Raw genomic sequence first — 20,109 nt, forward strand, 5'->3', positions numbered from 1 at the left:
GAAGGGCTGGTTAGGGGAAGAGAGGCAGGGACTGGAGAGTAGCAGAGCATTCCCCAGCGATGCTAATCTGGGTTTTCTGGGCGGGGTTGGGGGGGGCGGGGTGCTAAAAACTTGGGCTGGCAATAATTTGCTCTTAATAAATAATTTCCTTTGCTCTAATTGGCTATTACTGGGTTTCCCTTTCTGTTAGAAGGTTCTAGAGCTGAACTACACTCTCCAATATGGTAGGCACTAGCCATAGGAGGCTACTGCCTCCTTGAAATATGACTAGCCAGGGGCAACTTGGTGGTACAGCCGGTTAAGTGTTTGACTCTTAATCTCGGCTCAGGTCATGATCTCATGGTTCTGTGGGTTCGAGCCCCACATCGGGCTCTGTGCTGATGGTGCGGAGCCTGCTTGGGATTCTGTCGCTCCTTCTCTCTGTACCCTCCCTGGCTTGTGCTCTAAATAAATAAATAAATAAACAAACTTAAACAAAAAAAGGGGGGGGGGCAACTGTGTGGCTCAGTCAGTTAAGTGGCTGACCAGCTCAGGTCATGATCTCACAGCTTGTGGGTTCGAGCCCCTCATCGGGCTCTGTGCTGACAGCTCAGAGCATGGAGCCTGCTTTGGATTCTGTGTCTCCCTTTCTCTCTGCCCCTCCCTGCTCACATCTGTCTGTCTGTCTGTCTCTCTCAAAAATGAAATAGAAACAAAAACTTTTAAAAAAAGAAAGGAAGAATTATGACTAGCCAAAAAGTGGCTCCTTTGTGGGTGAAAACACAGAAATATACTGGAAGATTCAATAAGATAAAAAGAAAGTAGGATATCTCAATTATAATGTTGGTTCTCGTTATATGTTGAAATTGTAATACTTTGGATATACTGGGCTAAACAAAATATATTCTTAAAATTAATTTTATCAGTTTCTCTTTATGTTTTGAATGTGGCTGCTGAAGAATTTTTAAGTGGAAAATTACATATGTGGCTCACGCTGCATTTCTATTTGACAGTGCTGTTCTGGAAGATGTGCACAAATCAAATCTTGATCATTTTTCACAATGGTTGAGAGATTTTTTTCTTTTTTTTTTTTTACCTTTGGAAGTTGGCATTAAGCAGGCAATAGAGGAGCACCTGGGTGTCTCAGTCAGTTAAGCGTCTGACTCTTGATTTCGGCTCAGGTCATGATCTCATGGTTGTGGATTCGAGCCCCACGTGGCACTGCCTGGAAGCCTGCTCAGGATTCTCTCTCCCTGCCCTTTCCCTGCTTGCACTCGTGCTCTCTCTCTCTTTCTCTCTCAATAAATGAATAAACTCTTAAAGTGTTTTGTGGTAAGTCTGGGAAATACGAGAATGGTGTAAAGAAGACACAGGAATCAGTCGGTAAAGAGTTACTTTGAGGGAAAAAAAGACAGCAGTCGAACTCCCACCACCATCGGGTGGAGAAACCACTGGCTGTCCTGGAGCCCTAAGTTTCAAGCGCCAGGGCGGCATGTGCAGAGCCGCCCGACGGAAGCCAGTCCAGGGTGACGGTGACCTGCACATTCCTTCTCCAAATCTGCCACGCCCCAGTATGGTTTCTGAGGGAGGTGGGGGAGGTTGTGCAGTTAGAACCGAGCTTGGTAGGGGCGCCTGGGTGGCTCAGTCAGTTGAGCATCTAACTTCAGCTTAGGTCATGATCTGATGGTTTGTGGGTTCAAGCCCGGCATCCAGTTTTGTGCTGACAGCGTGGAGCCTCATTCAGATACTCTATCTCCCTCTTTCTCTGCCCTTCCCTCTCTCTCTCTTTCTCAAAAATAACTAAACATTAAAAAATTTTTAAAAAAGGAACTGTGCTTGGTATGGAAAGAATACCAAAGAGAAAGAATAAGGGTTTACTTTCATTTTCCCTTGGGCACAGACACACAGATACACACACACATACCTTTGCACACAAGCCTGTTGGCACTCAGGAAACTCATCTCCACAGCACCCCCTCCCCCAACCATGACCACCCGCCTAACCACACAGAGAGATCTAGCTGTACCCAGAGGTCCTCAAAGTACTTTGAGAGACGCCTAGGAAATCCAGGCCACCGTGGACTGTGGGGTTGGGAGGGGCAGTGTATCTCCCAAAGAAAAAAAGCCTGACAGGCAGGGCCCCTTCACTTCCCTTTGCGTGAGGAAAACACCCGCCAGAAGCCTCCCCATAAAACAAAGGGCCTGAGAGAATTCTACAGACTCTGGGGTGTCCAGTTGCATATTTCCAGATGTGACCGCATCTGCCCGTCTTCCCAGTGTCTCAGGCCGCAGTGGGAAGTCCTAACTCCTGGCCCCTCCTTCCCCTGGGGACCACCCCACTCCTTGGGGCCTGTGGTGTCAAACTAGCCTTTCTGGTGGCCTGCTACGGATTCGTGCTCCTACACAGAGCACAGCCAGGAGAATCCTGGGGGAAGGAGAGAGGCTTGGACCCTGTGAAGGTGGGGGAAAAAGCTCTTTCCCCAGCATGCTGGGCTCTCCCGGGGAGAAAGCACATACATTTCCCTGGCCTTCTGCCCAAAGCAAGCCCATCTCCTCTTCTGGAGGCTTGCAGGTGAGTATAGTGCTTAGAAGACCACCCTCAACGCGCTCCTCTTAGGGGAGGGACTCCTTCCCTGCCCGGCCTGCACAAATCTGCAGGGGCGAGACTGTCTCGCTGGCCCTGCACAAATCTGCAGGGGTGAGACTGCCCTGGACAGGCAACGGCTGATGGTAAAATGGATGAAGTCTGTGGAGGCTCTCAGAGAGAGGAAGCGACTTCCCCAAAGTCTCACCGCGGGTCTGACAAGGTGGGCGCCTGGGTGCCACCCTTCGCCGCTGTCTCTTCAAGCGGCCTGTGTGTGTCTCTTCAAGCAGTAGCTGGGACAGGGAGCCCCCGGGGGGTGGTGCGTGGCTCACAGGTCTGGGGCTGCAAGCCCTGGGGAAGGGCTGGAACCAGTTAGCCGCCAGCTGTTTGCTCTTTCTCCCGCGTTGCCCCTAACAGTGACTCGTAAACAATGACACCATCTTCCACAACCGCCTTCTCTGCTCTACTGAATCTGAGGCCCTGGAAGTCTGGCGGGTGAAAGTCAACAACTCAACTAGGAGTCGTGTTGCTGTGGGGTTTTGTGTTGGTTTTGTTTTTCACCTGAAGCAGGGCTTCACCAGAATTCCCTCCTGAGTATTTTCCAAAGTCCCCTCCTGAGCGATTGTTGGGGCAGGGCCCCCTGTCTAAGTCCTCTTCATGTTCTTGGGACGTGGTAGAGGGCCTGGCAAAGATTAAGATTCAATAATATGTCTTGAATTAGTAGTAACAATGATAGATAACATTTGTGGGCCTCCGTGTGCCAGGCACTGTGCCACCCTCTAAAAATGCAGGCAGAGGTTATCTTCAAGATAAGCTGAGTATCCCCACTTTATAGATTTGAAACCAAAGAGGCTCAGAGAGGTGAAGTCATTTGCCCAAGGTCACACAGAGGCCAAGCGGAGACTGGAATCCACGAATATCTGCCATTAAAAAGTCCATACACTCCCTACCACATGATCTTGAGTGAGTCAGCAAATGAATGAATGAATGAATGAGTGAGTGAGTGAGTGAGTGAGTGAATGAGGTGGACAGAGCACCAGATGCAGTTTCCGGTTCTTGTTCTGCTACTGACCAGTCCAGTGACCTCGTGCTAGTCCCTTACCTCTGGTTCTGCCTCAGTTTCCCTAGCTGTACAACAATAGGGTCGGACCACACCCACACGGCTTCTATGGGGTTCTGAGCAGATGCAAGAAGATGATTTGCTCCACCCACCCATCTTCTTCTTTAAAGTTTATTTAGTTTTGAGAGAGACAGAGAGAGTACAGGCGGGGGAGGGGCAGAGAGAGGGGGAGACACAGAATTAGAAGCAGGCTCCAGGCTCTGAGCTGTCAGCACAGAGCCCGACTCGGCGCCTGAACTCCCGAACTGCGAGATCATGACCTGAGCCGAAGTTGGATGCTCAACCAACTGAGCCGCCCCTCCTCCCCTTCATCTTCTTAACCTGACAGCCCCCTTTCTTCATCCACGAGGAATGTCTCAGTCTGGTGCCCAGGGGATCCCCAGTAAGTCCTGGGGATGAAGGAGCCCACACTGCCACATGCCCCTCCTTGGATACCAACCGGCCCTGTGCCCACCGTGTTTTGCCTTACAAATTCCCTTCCTTAAGACTCTTTCATCAAGGGGACCATGGGAAAGTGGAAAACCCATTTTGCCTCACAAAACCCTTTCTGGGTCACTAAGAAATCAGCCCAAAGTCAAAAGCTTCATGCCCAAAGACGTCCATTGTGGCTTTTTTTTTTTTTTTTAAGATTTTATTTTTAAGTAATCTCTACACCCAATGTGGGGCTCAAACCCACAACCCTGGAGATCAAGAATTGCATGTTCTACTGACTGAGCCAGCCAGGCACCCACCCAGCTTTTATTAAGACTGCATTTTTACAATGTGTTTTTATTTTTAAAATTTTATTTTTAAATATAATTTATGGTCAAATTGGCTTACATACAACACCCAGTGCTCATCCCAACAAGTGCCCTCCTCAATGCCCATCACTCACTTTCCCCTCTCCCCCACCCCCTGGCATTGTGGTATTTTTAAATAACATCCACTAACGGCCACGTGCTAGCGTCCGACCAGATGGGACAAGTGGAAGTCATGACACACACTCCATGCAGTTGCAGGGGTAATGTCTTGTGATGAATGTTATGTGAGGAAAAAAAGAATAAAGAGAGTACATCTTGGGGCGCCTGGCCGGCTCAGTCGGTGGAGTGTGTGACTCCTGATCTCAGGGTTGAGAGTTCAAGCCTCGCTTTGGGTGTAGAGATTACTTAAAAATAAAATCTAAAAAAAAAGAAATGAATTTGTCTACTGGTATAGCAACTTTATAAAGAAAGTAATGACAAAAACATTATTTACTAAGTAGCAGGTATTGTCTAAGGAAAGTTTTAAGCTTTTCGCACATAGTAGCTTATCAGTGATTTACAAGGTGAGCACTAACATTATTTTTTTTTAAGTTTATTTATTTTGAGGGGCACCTGGGTGGCTCAGTCGAATGAACGTCTGACTTTAGCTCAGGTCATGATCTCATGGCTCATGGTTTCGAGCCCCACGCATCCATCAGGCTCTGTGCTGACAGCTCCAAGCCTGGAGCCTGCTTTGGATTCTGTGTCTCCCTCTCTCTCCGCCCCTCCCCAGCTCATGTTCTGTCTCTCTCTGTCTCTCAAAAAATAAAATAAAAAACATTAAAATTTTTTTAAGTTTACTTATTTTGAGAGAGAGAGCACGAGTGGAGGAGGGGCAGAGAGAGAGAGAATTGCAAGCAAGTTCCTCACTGTCAGCTCAGAGCCCAAGGCAGGGCTCAAACCCACAAATTGTGGGATCATGACTTGAGCCAAAGTCGGACACTTAACCCACTAAGCCACCCAGGTGCCCCTAACATTATTTTTTTATTTAAAACAAAAAACCTTTATTTATTTTGAGAGAGAGTGGAGGAGAAGGGCTGAGGAGAGAGAGAGAGAATCCCAAGCAGGTTCCTTGCTGTCAGCACGGAGCCGGAGGCGGGTTCAAACTCACAGAATCATGAGATCATGACCTGAGCCCAAATCAGGAGTCAGACACGTAACCGACTGAGCCACCTGGTAAGCATTAACATTATTGCCCTTTGCAATTATTGTTGCACATCTGTCTCCCTTCTAGATTGTAGTTCCAGCTCCAGCGGGTCCCATTTACGGTCTGGGCCACACCCCACCCACAAGATGGCAGAAGGTCACTGTATTTGTTGACGGAGTGGGTGACCAGAGAAAAGCTAGCATTCTCAATTCCTGTGTTCTCACACAAGTGAGTGACAACTAACCAGTCATCTGAAGAACGTTTTTAAACTGTTGGTAGTTGAAATATATTTTCTTCCAGAATTCAGGGACCCCTGAAGAGACTTTGAGCCATCCAAATCGGCTCAACTCCCCTGTCCCTCAGCCCAGCCTACCCTGCCTTCCTGACCCTTCCCCAGGAGGGAGGAGGGGCTGCTCAGGGGGGCATCTATGTACGGAGGAATGGCCTCCAAGCCCTGGCAAAGCTTAATGCCTTCATGGACCTCTGTCCATGGGACCATTCTCTCTCCCAGTGACCTAGCCCACTGGTAGAATGTGAGAATTGTGGTGGCAATGCTGTGATGACAATTTTGAGTATTTTTTATGCACTTACGACTTTACAACAGGATCCATGCTTTGCTACCAAGACGTGGCATCTATGACCTGCTCCTTCCCTTCCGTCCACCTACTGCTGCAAAACCCAAGGCAGCAAAGCCACAGCCCTACACTGGGCTATGCTGGAAAGAGCTGTGGAATCAGGCCGATCTGGGCTTGACTCCTGGCTTCCTGACTTACTAGCTGTGGGGCCTAGGGCTAGGGTCCTAGTCTCTCTGAACCTCTCAGTTCCTTCATCTGCAAAATAAAGATAACTACATTTTTGTACTGTGTGTGAGAGGTAGGTTGACTGAACCTTACTGTGTAAAATGTGTGTGTGTGAAGTCCATGTGTGTTGAGTCCCTCATCTGTACTTTATAAATTATACTTGAAGTCATTTCATTTACTCCTGGCAAACACTCAGTGAATATTAGCATCATCTTCATTTTATAGCTGAGGCTGCTGGGGCTCAGAGAGGTTAAGTCACTTGCTCAATATTGCTCAGAAAGTATGTGAGGGAGCTGAGCTGGACCTCGGGAACTGACTCCAAATTCCAGCAGGGATACTGCATCCTAGCTCTACCATATTGGTGGTGCTTTTGCATTAGAGATTCAGGAACAGCCCAGAAAACCTGTATACACACACACACACACACACACACACACACACACACGCCATATTATTGAACTCTGGGAACACAGCCTTAATCTCAACCTGTCCCTGCCACACAGACGCTCTCCTAAGGGTCGAGGTGGACCACCACCTGCAGGGGCCCCCAAGGCCTAGGACCATTAAGCTGGTGCAGACCGTGATGAGGAACCACTGCACGGGCACCTGCTTTGTACCAGGCAGCACACTGCTCGAGCCTCCTCACTCATCTCAATCCTCAGGAAGTCTCAAGATACAAGCTACTATTGCCTTTGTTTCACAGATACAGAATCGGGCTCAGAGAGGGGATGTTACAGTGCCTAAATCACACTGCTGGTAAGTCCAAAAGGATCTGAACCAGTCTGTTACCTTCCAAAGCCACCCCGCCTCCCCCAGCTGGCCCATCAGCAGTTAGAACCCCTGGGAGAGAGCCCCACTCTGCCAATGCCTGGCTCCTGTAACCTCCAGCAAATCACTTCACCTCACTACTTAAGCTTCTCACCTGTAAAATGGGCAGGAAAATATTAAGGGAAGGTAGATGAGTGGCTGGAAAGAGAATGCGTTGCAAACTGCTGCATAATCATGAACAGTTGTGCCTTAGGGAATATAAAGAATCAGTGCAAGAGGTCTGGAGGTCTGAGAAGAGGGAGAAAAGTGGTCTAGGATGCCCCCACTCCCACCAACAGACAGACTTTAAATGATCCTCACACTCAGGGGGAGTCACTGCTGGGTTGGCTTAGTGGAGAAAGAGCTACACCCATCGACCAGCCAGGCCTGGACTTGGGGATCCAGCTCTGCTACTTACTAGCAAGTGTGACTTGAGGCAAGGGGAAAATCATTTGGGCCTCAGTGTTTGCATCTGTACACTGGGGAGGAGGTTATCATGATGCCTACCAATGAGAACTCAATGAACAAATGTATTTCACAGGCCTTTCAAAGTGACTGGCACATCGTAGTGCCCTCAAACGTTCATTGATTAGTAGACACACCATGACTGTCGGTCCTCCTCTCCCTCAGCTAGTTCCACACCCCTGGCTTTTCTGAGTCCCCATGGTGGGAGGGGGCACACAGGCATGAGCAGGCCTGGCTCAGGATCCTAGGGGAGGAAGGGACAGGGCAAGCACTCAACCAGGTCCCTCCGGCGAACCCTTCTTTGCACAAAGAACAGTTAGTTCTTCCTCTGGTCTCCTAAAGAACACCCCTCCCAACTGATCACACTATGGAGAAAACCCATGTGGGTCTATCTCTACAGCTAATAGGTGAGTTTCTTCAGGGCCAGGACTGTGGTTCATTCATCTCTGTGTCCCCAAGGCCAATAGATATTTGGCCAGATGAAAGAATGAGAGACAACTATAATGGAAATCGGATTTGTTCCTGAATCAGGTAACCAAGCCTCTTGCCTGAAAGGCCAGCAGAGTGTGGTTCCTCCTACGGATTCAGACTCAACAATGTGCACTTAGTCTTTATCATGTAAACAGGAAAACTGGGAGAGGTATATGTCCTAATGGTGCCCATTTTATAGGTGAGAAAACTATGGCTCAGAGAGGGCAACTAGTTTGTTCAAGATGCACAGCCAGCGAGAGAGGGACAGAACTGAACTCGCGCCCTCCTGAACCGAGCTCTCTGCTTGACTCCAAGTGTCTGCTCCGGTCCCTGCCGGCTCCCAGGGGTTGACTCACTGAATGGCGCCCACCAACATGCCATAAGGAGCTCCAGAGAGGGGAAGGGACAAAGTATCCTACTAACAGGAGAAGAGGCTATGACCAGGTTCGCCCAAGGGCTGAAGAATGGCGGGGAGGGGGGTGGGGCCGCCAAGGAGGGTCCCCAGACCTATCCCAAGAAGGTAAAGTCTGAGGGAAACGGACAAGGGGGAATCCGAGACCCCTTCTTCTTCCTTCCCTTCTCAAACCCAGTCCAGAGGGACCCTCAGGCAAAAGGGACCCAAATGGGAGGGGAGTGTCCCACGTGGAGCTTGGAGCCGCAGGGGCAGGGGGCAGGCCCAGAGAGGCGCATCAGAGCCCCATTGGCCAGCCTGACATCCCTCAGGTATGTCACTGAGCCTGTGAGATGAGGCTGTCCCAGATCCCCTCAGGCCGCCAGTACAGCCTGGACTCCCAGCTCCCTGGGGATCTACCAACCAGTGCCCCAGTCACAGTCCATCATGCCAACGCCATCACACCCAAAATGCTTTTCCTTCCCCCTGACATACTCGCAGGAAATCTTAGGGCGACTATGCAGCCCTCAAGTGTCCATCATCGTCATCCTCACCACCCCCACCCCCCGCCCAGTGTCCCTGTCCTCTAGCCTTCAGTCCCTCAACCACCTGGGGCTGGAGGGGAGATCAGACTGTCCTGGACTTGAATCTCAGTACCTCCCCTCCCACTCTGAGACTCTGGTCAGATCTTCCTCCCTCCATTTCCTTCCCCCCAAATGTGCATTGCTATCCCCACAGCCACACGTTCTAAGGAATAACCTGGTTAAATTGTGCTACAAAGAAAGATGCTCTCCCCCCTTATAGTTGTGCAGATAGGAAAACTGAAGTCCAGTGACCAGAAGAATCGTTCCGACTACTTAATACCAGTTAGCTTACTGATCTAGCTCATGTTATTCTTAGCTACCATCCACCGAGCAGGTAAGTGTCAGCTACTGTGGTGGACAAGTCCTCATCTCAATGGCTCCTCAAATAAGCCTGCAGCAGAGATAATTTCTTGTGTCTGTTTCACATATGGGGGAACTGAGGTCCCACGGGGTTAAATGACTTGCCCAAGACTGTGAACTGAGTAACAGAAGGGGCTGAAGATTTGAGAAGTGGTAGTCCAAACCTCTGCCATGAGTTTGGGTCAAGCAGGAGCTTGGGACTCCCCCAAACTGTGTTTCTTAACATCTCTGAGGTATGAACAGAACCTTCCAAAAGTCTAGCGAAAGCTCTGGATCCTCTATCCAGAAAGCAGCCTCACATACAAGTGCAATTCTGCTCAGTTTCAGAGGTGCCCGTTTGCCCATCCTGCAGGCAGATGAGCCTCCCTGGCCCATCCAAGGGCTCAGCCCACAACCCCCCAATACACCCCGCTCCAACCTTGCTTCTGGGAGAGTCTAAGAAACAACAAAGAGACAGAAGAAAAATCTAGAGAGAGACAGAAAGAGAAACTGGAGAGTGCACGTGAGGAAAAGTAGAAGGAGGAAACAGCTAACTGAACTGGCTTGGACAGGCATCCTGGTGTGCTCTGGATTTATCCGAAACGCTTGAACCTTTTAGGACATGGACATACTTGAGCGTCACTTCAGTAATAAAGAGCACCTAAGAAGTGTTTACAAGGAAGGAAAAGAGGAAGAGTGTAGAGACCAAGAGGACAGAGGGACACACAGACACAAAATAGAAAGAGTGGACCAAAGTTGGAAGAGAAGAGGTAAGTTAGAAAGAAAAAAAAGCCAAAACCCTGAAATACAGCTAGAGCCTGAAGGGATACAGAAAGGGCAGAGAATGGCAAAGAGCAGTGCAGACACGGGGTGGAAGGTCCTTCCACGGCCCATGGCGGCTGTAAGGTCCCACAGCAGGCCCTGGGTGCGCCCGCCCTCAGCCCATGTCCCGGCCCAGCTGACCTGGAGGACTCGCTTGGTGAGGCCGGTCTTTTGCGCAAGCTGCTTCAAGTCCTTGGCGTCAGGGTTGTGGTTAATGGCAAAGTAAGACTTCATGGTCCGAAGCTGGTGGTGCTTGAAGGAGGTGCGCATGCGCTTTGTCTTCTGGCTGCTCGGGTAGGGCTGGTCGCGGTCCAGGTGCTCCGTGTCGTTCTCGTTGCAGCTCAGCGCTGGGGAGGGGACGCAGAGGCGGCGGGTGAACCTCCTGACCTGCCACCCTACACTGCCCCACCAGCCCCCAAACGTTTCTGGCCTCAGGACCACACAGCGTGCACTGCACCGCGCTGAAGTGAAAATATTATCCCCATCTCCTAGATTTATAGGAGGATCGGAGGTTCCCCGAGAGCCACCTGTCCGGAGTCACTCAGCTAGGAAATGTGGGATTCAAACCCAGCTCTAAGAGAACCCCAAAAGCATCCTGTGCCATTGTGTTAGAATAGTAACAACAACCAACAGCTACAACTTGTTGATGGCTTATTCGACTCCAGATGATGTGCGTAAAGGCTTTATAAATTTTCATTGACTCCTTAAAACGACTCCAAGAGCCCAGCTTATTTTCTCCTTTTTACAGATGTTGAAACTGAGGATCAGAAAGGGAAGTCGCTTGACTTGAATACAGAGCAGTGTACAGGACTCCCAGGCCCCACTCTTCCTGCTTCCCCCTGCACTCTCTAAGGAGGGAGGCTGTCCCCCCCACAGTGTCTGGCACAGGTATTTGAAAGAGGATGTCTCCACTCACTTTGACGTCACCCTCATTGGTTCCCCAAACCAGAAGTCCTGGATGACACTGGGCCATGGGCACTAGGCTAAGGTCGGAAACTGTATTTTGCAGTTTCATCCTCATTCTCGCCACTGCCCTGGGAAGTACTTGTTTTCCAGTTCTACAAGTGGGCTGAGCTAGCCAGAGAGGTTAAGTGATCTCTAGAAATCTCACCGAGTGGTAGAATTCTAACCAGAAAGAGAAGGAAGTTGGAGGGAGAAATTAACATGTATCTGACACCCAGGGTGTGCTTTTGGCTATTTACATACATCATAGGGCCTTCACCGTGGCTCCAAGAGGTGGTTACTGCTATTCATACCATTTTTGAATTGAGGAAACAAATGCGAAGGGAAATGAAGCCATGTGTACACAGCCACACCACTGGTAAGGGCTGAGCCTAGATTCAGCATTGCAATCCTTGCCCATTTCTTTCCGCGACGCCACAAAGGCAAAGATGAAGCATGACTCTTTGGGGAGCCGGTCCCCATACAGAAGGGGCCCAGCTGGGGCCTGGCTGCCAATGCCTGGAAGGCAATGGGGGTGAGGGACAGGGGAGGAAACCTAAAGCCTCAGAAAGTTGCTTGGCAACCCAGCGGCAGCGCCTGATGGGGACAGAAAGGACTCCCAGATTCCTTCATCACATCCCGAGCCCCCCTACATGCGAGGTCTTAGGTCTGGGGGAAACCTCATAGGAGATCAATTCAGTCCCCGTAAAGCAGACAACTGGAAATATATCTTGTGCCCCATCCACGTGCCCGCAACAGAGCTGCCAGACTTCGCAAATAAAAATGCAGGCTGTCCAGTCCAATCTGAATTTCAGATAAACAACGAACGATTTTTTAGTAGGTCTCTAATCTTGCGTGGGACATACCCATACTGAAAAATTGATTTGTTGTTTACCTACAATTCAAACATTGCACTGGATACAATTACATTAAAAAATTACTCGTTTATTTAAAATTCAAATATTGCATTGGATACACTTTGCTAAAAATGTATTTGTTGTTTACCTGACATTCAAATTTAACTGGACGTCCTGCATTTTATCTGGCCAAACCACTTCAGAACTCCCGATCTCCTGGTGACCTACTCCACCCACTGCTCAGGTGGGGAACAGTCTCTTCCAGAAAGAATTTGCAAGATGCTGGTCTTGTCAGGAATCTTGAAGCTGTCAGCAAGTGGCTACACCTCCTAAGGGTCCCTTCCCACATGCACCCAGGAACCCAAGTCCTCCACCAGGGCTGTACTCCCACTGAGAGCGCCCAGGGTGAAGAACAGGGGTCTGGCAATGTAAAAGGGATCAGAAAATGACTCCAAATGGAATCCATGGAAACTGCCCTGCCCCCACTGCAGGGAGCGACCCTCTCCTAGCCCCCAGTCTCTTGCTCCACGGGGGGTGGGGCAGGCCTCCCCACAGGGGATCTCTGGGCCCATCCCTCTGCCCAGTCCCCGCCTGGGCCTTGCTGCTGTTAATGAGCTCCGTCGGGACCCCGGCGCCCCATTCACCCAAGGGACGTGCCCGAGTGCGGCCTAGATGGGGGGAGGCGGTTTGGGGGAGGGAGACAGAAAGAGCACAGAAAGGAGAGACACAGAGGTAGAAGGAGAGAAGGGAGAGAGATAAAGGGGGGGAGGGAGGGAAGATGGACACAGCCAGGAAAAAAGAGGAGATACCGAGGAAAAGGAAACAGTGGAGATGGGGAGAACCAGAGAGAGACAGCTACAAAGAAAAAAAAAATCAGGAGAGACACAGAGAGAGCCTGAGGGGACAGCGAGGCCTGGAAAAAAGAGGAAATGCATGGTGGAGGGTCCAGGTTAAGGAACAGAATCCAGGGTCTCAAGGAAACCAGGTCCCTTCAGGGAAGCCTATTCATAGCCGTTACTGGCTGGGGAGTGGCGAAAAGGGGAGAGAGGGAAAAAGAAGGGAGGGCAGCCGAAAAGGCGCTGGCCCAATATTGGGAGGCCACGGAGGCCAGTGGCCGGGGCAGGGGGGCTGCGCTGGGGGAGTGAAAGCAGCCGGGAAGCAGCCGTTGGGCCCAGATTTGTCCGGTACCCCAGGCACCCTCACTCCCGCCTCCCACCCTCACGCCCTGGCCGCCTAGAGATTCCCCAAGATCGGATCCGGGGAGGAGCGAGGGGCCGAGGGGAGGGGGAGGACCGGGCTTTCTCTCTCTCTCTCTCTCTCTCTCTCTCTCTCTTTTTTTTTTTTTTTCCTCTCAATTAGGCCGATTCAATGGAGCTAAAGAGCTCGTAAAATCATGAATAATTTACTCGTGATCTGTTATTAACCCATCGGGTTTCGAGCTCTTGTCGCTGGGACTGAACCTGTAATCAAATCTGACTTCGCCTCATTTTACTAAAGACGAGATTGTAGGTTCAATTGTCTAAATAATGGATTGGAATCAAATCAGTAATTACGCCGCCAGGCACACACACAAAAAGCTGGGGCTGGGGATGGCCCGGGCGTCCGGCCGGTCCGCGCGGGACTCCCGCGGCCGTGGCTCACAAGCCCCGGCGCAAAGTGCGCGGCCCGGGCCCCGTGCGGGCTCCGACCGCCTCGTCTGCGCCCCGGGCCGGCGGGCAACGCCGCTCAGGGGCGGGGGAGCGTTTCGGTGCTGCCGCTGCGGCCGGCGCTGCGCTCTCGGGCCCGAGGGGCAGCCAGGGGAGGCCTGCGGCGGCCACCGCCCCGGAAGGACTTTCCGACCCCGCGGCCCCGCCGCTTTGGCCGCCCTTCCCCAAGCGGCGGGCTGGGCGCACCGACGGCCGTCCCTCCCCACTCTGCCCGAGCTCGCCGCCCCGGAATAAGGTGCCGCCGCTCCGCCACCCGACTGGCCCGCAGGGCGAAGGGCTCTGCAAGGGGTCGGTGTAGCCGGGCTCCCGGGTGTGGGACGCTCACACCAGCAAGCTCGGGTCCTCAACCGTCAGAAACCCGCAAGCACGCTCTGGCCCATACACACGACCCACAGTGCACCCTCCACCCTCCACGGCGCCCTTTCCAGACGCCCCACGGCACGCACTGCGGCCATTTCTCTCCTGCCCTGTGCGGGGAGAGGAGGAGAACGCCAGCCAGACCCGGGGGAGGCCTGGCTGGGCCCGGCGCGGCCAGGAAGGCGCCCCCCTTTCTCCAATCTGGCCCCGGGAGCCCCGAATAAGCGAGCGGCACGGCCACCGCCGCCGGCGCGCGGTGTGCGGTTTCTACCGCCTGAGCCAAGGCCAGAGACGCGCCGGGAGAGAGAAAAAGACCGGAACGGAGAAACCCAGACACAAACACACAGAGGGAGAGAGACAGAGAGAAGGGGGATCGAAGGTGTTGAAAGGTAAAAAAAGAGAGAAGGGTCAAAGAAAAAAACCAAACCAAACCAAAACAAAACGAGGAGATGGCATGGGTGGGAAATGCCTTGTAGTGGTGCCAGATCCATTGAAACTCAGCCTCCAGCCACCTCTTCTCCCTCGGTGCCGCGGGACCTCGCCGGGGAAGGTGGCAGAGCAGCAAAAAGCACAAATAAATTTTTGTAACTCTTCTGCCTTCCAATTTCAAACCCAGTTGCAAGGCTGCCTACCTAGAAAAACATGATCCCACTCCCTATGCGCTCTGTGGTCGAGTCCGCCTGCTGCTTCCTACTGGGGCCCGACCCCATTTGATAAATAGAGCCGCTTTGTTTGGGGGGACCTGGCCTGGACTCGATTTAGTCTATTTTCAGGGCGGTGAGGGATGAAGGATGGAAGTTTCTGAGAGCTGGCATCTCTGATAGAACCTTCAACAAATCTTTAATCCGCCGCCACAGACCTGTCTGCGGCCAATTCACCGTTTACCAGACTGGGGGCTGCATTTTGCTCCTAGCTGCACACACGGAGACACACACCCCCATCCATCTTCCACCAAGCAACTTTGTTGGAGCGAACAGGGGACCCCCCCCAACCCCCGGCTGAATTTTCCTCCCCCAGCCAGCTCAGGTTTTTAAAGATCAAAATAACCCTGACTTCTCCCCCACGCTACCCTCTCCCCACAGTCCTAGGTTTTTGTTTTGTTTCCACTTGCACATTCGACTAAGGGGAAAAGGAGGAAGAAAACAAAATCCCTGAATCCGATTCTGTCGCAAACGAAAGAAAGAAAATAATTGCAAATAAACTCTATCTAGTTCAGAAGCCCGGGGAGTCATAACCCTTTCCCGGCCTTGCAGACCTCAGGCAGATGTTGATGGTTCAGTTTGCCGGGCCCCCAGAACCTCGGCAGCTGTCTGGAGTGGGGAAGGGTGCGGGAGGGGGCAGAGCCTCTCCTGGAAAGGCTTGGGGTTCTGAGACGCTGGAAATGCGAAACGAGCCCCTCCACCCGACTCCGCGAGAGGCCAGGCCTACTGGGGTCTCATCCCCAGGCGCCGGCTTGCAGCCTGCAAGGGTCACGCAGCTCTCATCCCAGCACCCCGCTGGCACCCAGAACTCAGAGGAAGGAGCCTGGGAAAAACGGAGAGCTGGCGGAGCGGGAGGGAGGATCAGGCCGGGCACAGTCACCCGCTCTTGTTTGTAAGGCTCCTGGGCCCAAGTTTCCGGAACCTGCTGCCCTCAGTACATTTCACCTGACAGGCCCAACGCCAGGCTAAGCAAGTTGCCCCAGGCCACCACCAGTCCTTTCTCTGGGGACCCTCGCTGCCCTGCCTCGCCTCGTTCATCCATTGCCCCAGCTCCCTGTCCTCAGCGACGCCAACCCAGAGCCTGTTTGGTGTCGGCTCCTCCCTGCTTTCTCCTTGCACTTTCTGACCAACAAAGTGGGGGAAAGGCCCAAGCCAAAAAGCTGCCTCTAAAAATTTTCTCAGCGACGAGGCCCTGCACCGGGGTCAGCAAGACTCTAATGCATCTTCTCCTTCCACTCCAGCCGAGTGCGCTCGGGCTGGTGGAGCCGAGATGCCTAAAAGTCCATTCTGCCAGGTCACCTGGCGCTTAGGGTCTGAGGAATCTAAGGACTCGAGTATCCAGAGCGATATATACATATACACATCACACTGAGATTCACTCCAGCTTCCGGCGGTCCTCGCCACGCACGTTCCCCCAACCCGACGGGGGGCGCTCAGCGCTCCTCGAACTCACCAGCGTTGTAGGCCGCCAGATCCGCCCCGGGGCCGGGGCTCTTGCGCTTCCTCGGCCGCCCCTTCTGCACCGTGCCCACGCCATTGTAGTAGGGAAGACCCAGCGGGTTGGCCCCGGCCGCGCCCAGCCCGGCGCTCTTGGCCGCCGCGGCCGCGGCTGCGGCTGCCGCCACATCGGCGTGGTTGAAGTGTGCGGGGTACTCGCCCTGCAGCAGCGCTTCGAAGTGCAAGCGGCAGTAGACCAGGCTGTCCTTCATGCCGAAGTGGTCACCCGTGGTCAGCATCTTGTTACACGTGGTGCATGTGAAGCAGTTGAGGTGATAAACCAAGTCCCGAGCGCGCATCACCATCTCCGAGGCCGAGATGCCCAGGTGGCAGCGGGCGCAGCGCTGCACAGAGAACCGCCTGTAGGGACCATGGAAGGAGGGACTGTGGGGACACACGGTTGGGCACCCCCCATATCCCTCCTCCAGGTGCCACTGCTGCCACTGGGGGAGATCTACTCCTTAATATGGGAACCAGTCTTAAGTTGGAGGATGGGGAAAGAGGGACTAGGTTTTGGCCCAGGTCTTGTCCTACCCTAAAATACAGGTTCCCTTAACCATACGCATGTCCACGAGGCTTTGACTTTGCCCAGAGTCTGGGCAAGCCCCAGGAAAGCCTCTGCTTGGGAACGAGGGAGGTGGGGCGACTACCCACTTGCCCTTTCTCAACCTTCACACCCGTACCTGAGAATCCTACAGGCTTTTACAATTTGGGGGGACAAAAAAAAGCAGAGGCAGGGAAAAAGAAGGAAGAAAGGGGGGCGTATAAACAGACCCTAACCCTAAACCAGAGAGGAGAAACAAGAAACTTGTAGCCTGTTAGTGACTCTGGCTTGTTAACCCTACAGGCAGCTTTCACCCCCATCGCCACAGAAAGACCCGGAAATGCACTCAATCGATCCCCCAGCTCTCCTTCCAACTTTGTTCCACACCAGCCCAGGCTGCCTGGGCTTGGTGTGTGGGGTGTGTGTGTGTGTGTGTGTGCGTGTGTGTGTGTGTCTGTTTCTTCTCCCTCTGCTTGACCCAAGAAACTTCAAAGGGAGAGGGGTGCAAGGACCCCCCTCCAACCCAAGCTTATGTATGGTCTAGGCTCAGAAGGGAGCCCTTTTCTCTGGGTCCCTATACTTCTCAGACCTTTCCAGGAGTTCCCTCAAATTCCTGTTTGAAAAGGTTGTCACCCCATTTACACTGGCTTGGACAAGGCGGGACCTAGGTAGGGAACGCTCCCTTGGGACTGGAGGACAAGGAGACTGAGCCAGATTGTGTTTGAGATTGGGGGGTCCTGAGGGGCAGAGGGTCCCGAGGTGGGGGGCTACCTGTAGTAGTCTTCCTTGCAGTAGATGCTCCCATCCTTGCTGAAACAGGTGAGCTCCGACTCCAGGTTGAGCTTGCACTCACAACACTTGAGGCAGCGCATGTGCCACTGCTTGTCCACCGCCAGCAGGTAGTAGCGGTCTGAGATCTTGCCCCCGCAGCCGGCGCACAGCGCGGCTCGGTCACTGCTGATGGACGGCATGGTCTGTGGAGGGAGGGAGGCGGGAGACCGCAGCGCCTGCGTCAGCCTGCGACTTCGCGGCGCTTGGAAACGGACACCCGCAGCTCCCTCGGTTGCTCCGGCTAGCCCTAAACCCAGAGAGGGCGGCCAGGGTGTGCGGTGGCTTCCTCCGCCCCAAAAGGCCCATACTGAGGAGGCTCAGAACCCAGGCCCGCCCACACAGCCCAAGCCGGCCACAGGCCCAGGCCTGGCTGCTGGCCTGGCTGATCTCCCTCCTTAGTTCTCCCCCTTCCTGCCCCCTTTGCCCTTTTCCCAGAAAGGCTTGGGCTGTGTTTGAGGGCTGGGGCAGCAGTGGCTACTCCAGTCAAGCCCTCCAAAAGCTCCCTCGAAACTGTTTCTTAAGGGAGCTACTCTGCTGGGCCCCAGGAAAAGGAGTAAGATGACCATTTAAAGTCACCCTCTACACAGACTCCTCTCGGGAGATACACAGAGTTCCTGGCCCCGGGACCCAGGGATCTCTGGATCCGTATGCCAAAGGTTTAGGCCAGGACAGGTCGCAGCCACCTCTGCCCCTCCACTACCTTGGCCACACTGCTGGGGCCCTCCTGGGTCCTGGAAGCTGGTGAGTGGAGTGCAGAGGCACCCTCAAAGTCTCCGAGTGCAGGACAGGCTGAGAGTTTAATCCGGGAAGAAGAACTCAGAAGCCAGAGGCACTGAGGCTGCTGCCCTTGTTTTACAAGTGGAGAAGCTTCGCTCCTGCTCCCCACCTCCTCGGCCTCTAAAGGTCACTTCTGGGCCCAACTTGGATAGCGGCTGCTTGCCTGGCCCCCTGGGAGGTCTGAGGTGAGGAACTGGCTATTTGGAGCTGGGCTGGCAAAGCCAGGTATGGAGATCCAAATGGACTCTCCTTCCACAAGAGCCAGGCCAGGGCCTGAACTCCCAGCCCTGGCCAGGCAAGGTCGGGCCGGCCAGGAGGCGGGGGGGCGTGATCAACGAAAAGCACTGGCCCAGAAGACTTGGACCCCTGGCCCAGAAGACTTGGACCCCTGAAATTGTGCTGGGGAGGGAACTCCGATTGCCAGAAGGTGGGACTCGAGTGGCCCACGCCGGCTGGAGCCCCAGTGCTCCCGTTTGGTTCGCCCTTCCCGGCGCCGCAGGCGGCGCCGCCAGCAGCTACAGCCGAGTAGTGGAGGGGAACGCGGAGCTGGAGACCACAGGGGCCCGGTGTGGTGAGAAGAGGGCCATCCCGGGACGCGGGTGGGACTTCGCTCCCACTTCGGGAGAAATGCTCTCTTGCACCCTCGGGGTCTGAAATTTCGGTTTAAACCTTGTTTCCCTCCTCCGCCCCAGCAGCCGGGTTTCCCCCGAGCCGGGAGCTACGGGCCTTGCATCCTGTCCGCGGATCCCCAGCGCCCAGTCCCGTGCGGCACGAAGGACGCTCCCCAAAGTGCCCCCAAACTTCGGAGAGCAGAAGCGCGGACCGACCCGGCCCCGTCCCAGCTTTCAGCCCCGACCCCGCAGCCGTGCGCCTACCGTCTCCGTGTCGCCGCGGTCGATGGCGGAGCTGATGGCGGGAGCCTCGCTCTTGGCCCTGCGGTCCATCTCGTCGATGACCCCGTGCACCTCGGGGCCCGACAGACTGTGGAACAGCATCGCGGCGGGACCGGCGGGGCCGGGGGCGCGGCTCCTCCGCGGGAGGGCTTGCCCCCCGCCTCAGCTGCCTGGCGCTCCCGGCGCTAACGGGCCCGGTGCATCGCCACCGCGGCCCCGGCCCCGCCCGAGCTCGGCTGCGCCCCCAGGCCGGGCTCCGGGCCCCGGGCGCCCGCGGGCCAGGACGCCTCCCGCCGAGGCGCAGGGGCAGCTACATCGCGGGGCGCCTGGGCGGCGGCGCCAAAGCCAGGGTCACAAGGGCACCGGGCGGGGGGGGGGGGCGGGAAGGGGGAAGCCGAGGGCAGAGGTCGGCGCCCGCCGCGGGCGCTTTCACGCCGCGGGCATCGCCCGCCCGGCTTCAGCGCCCCGGGCGCAAAGCAGGAGCGCAAACTCTGCCCGAGGCGGCGACGGCTGCGGTCGGGGCTCACTCGGGAACGGCAAGGTGCCCGCGGCGGCCCAGCTGCCTGGACCTCTCGCCTCCCTGGGGTGCGCCCCCAGCCCTAGGCGACCCGCTTAGGCGCTGGGTCGGCGACTGTAGTATGGGTTTCTCCGAAGCCAGCGAGCCGAGCCGCGACACCGAGAGAATTGAAGAGGAGGAGGAGGAAGAGGAGGAGGAGG

General features: G+C 54.2%; 1 protein-coding gene across 1 annotated transcript in view; it reads right to left on the bottom strand.

Moving 5' to 3' along the window:
* The window catches only part of LHX2 (LIM homeobox 2), a 20,404-nt gene extending 779 nt beyond the window's left edge, over positions 1 to 19,625 (bottom strand). Inside the window, exons 1-4 of the mRNA XM_039239037.1 lie at positions 19,375 to 19,625; positions 17,663 to 17,865; positions 16,304 to 16,707; positions 10,429 to 10,634 (exon numbers count right to left, since the gene is read on the bottom strand). Of these exons, the coding sequence (XP_039094968.1) occupies positions 10,429 to 10,634; positions 16,304 to 16,707; positions 17,663 to 17,865; positions 19,375 to 19,494 (933 nt within the window). The 5' untranslated portion in view covers positions 19,495 to 19,625. The remainder of the gene's footprint in view (positions 1 to 10,428; positions 10,635 to 16,303; positions 16,708 to 17,662; positions 17,866 to 19,374) is intronic.
* Between the last annotated feature and the right edge of the window lie 484 nt (positions 19,626 to 20,109).

This window comes from Hyaena hyaena, unplaced genomic scaffold (genome assembly GCF_003009895.1).
Source record: "Hyaena hyaena isolate Hyena2069 unplaced genomic scaffold, ASM300989v1 scaffold_151, whole genome shotgun sequence".
Lineage (NCBI taxonomy): Eukaryota > Metazoa > Chordata > Mammalia > Carnivora > Hyaenidae > Hyaena > Hyaena hyaena.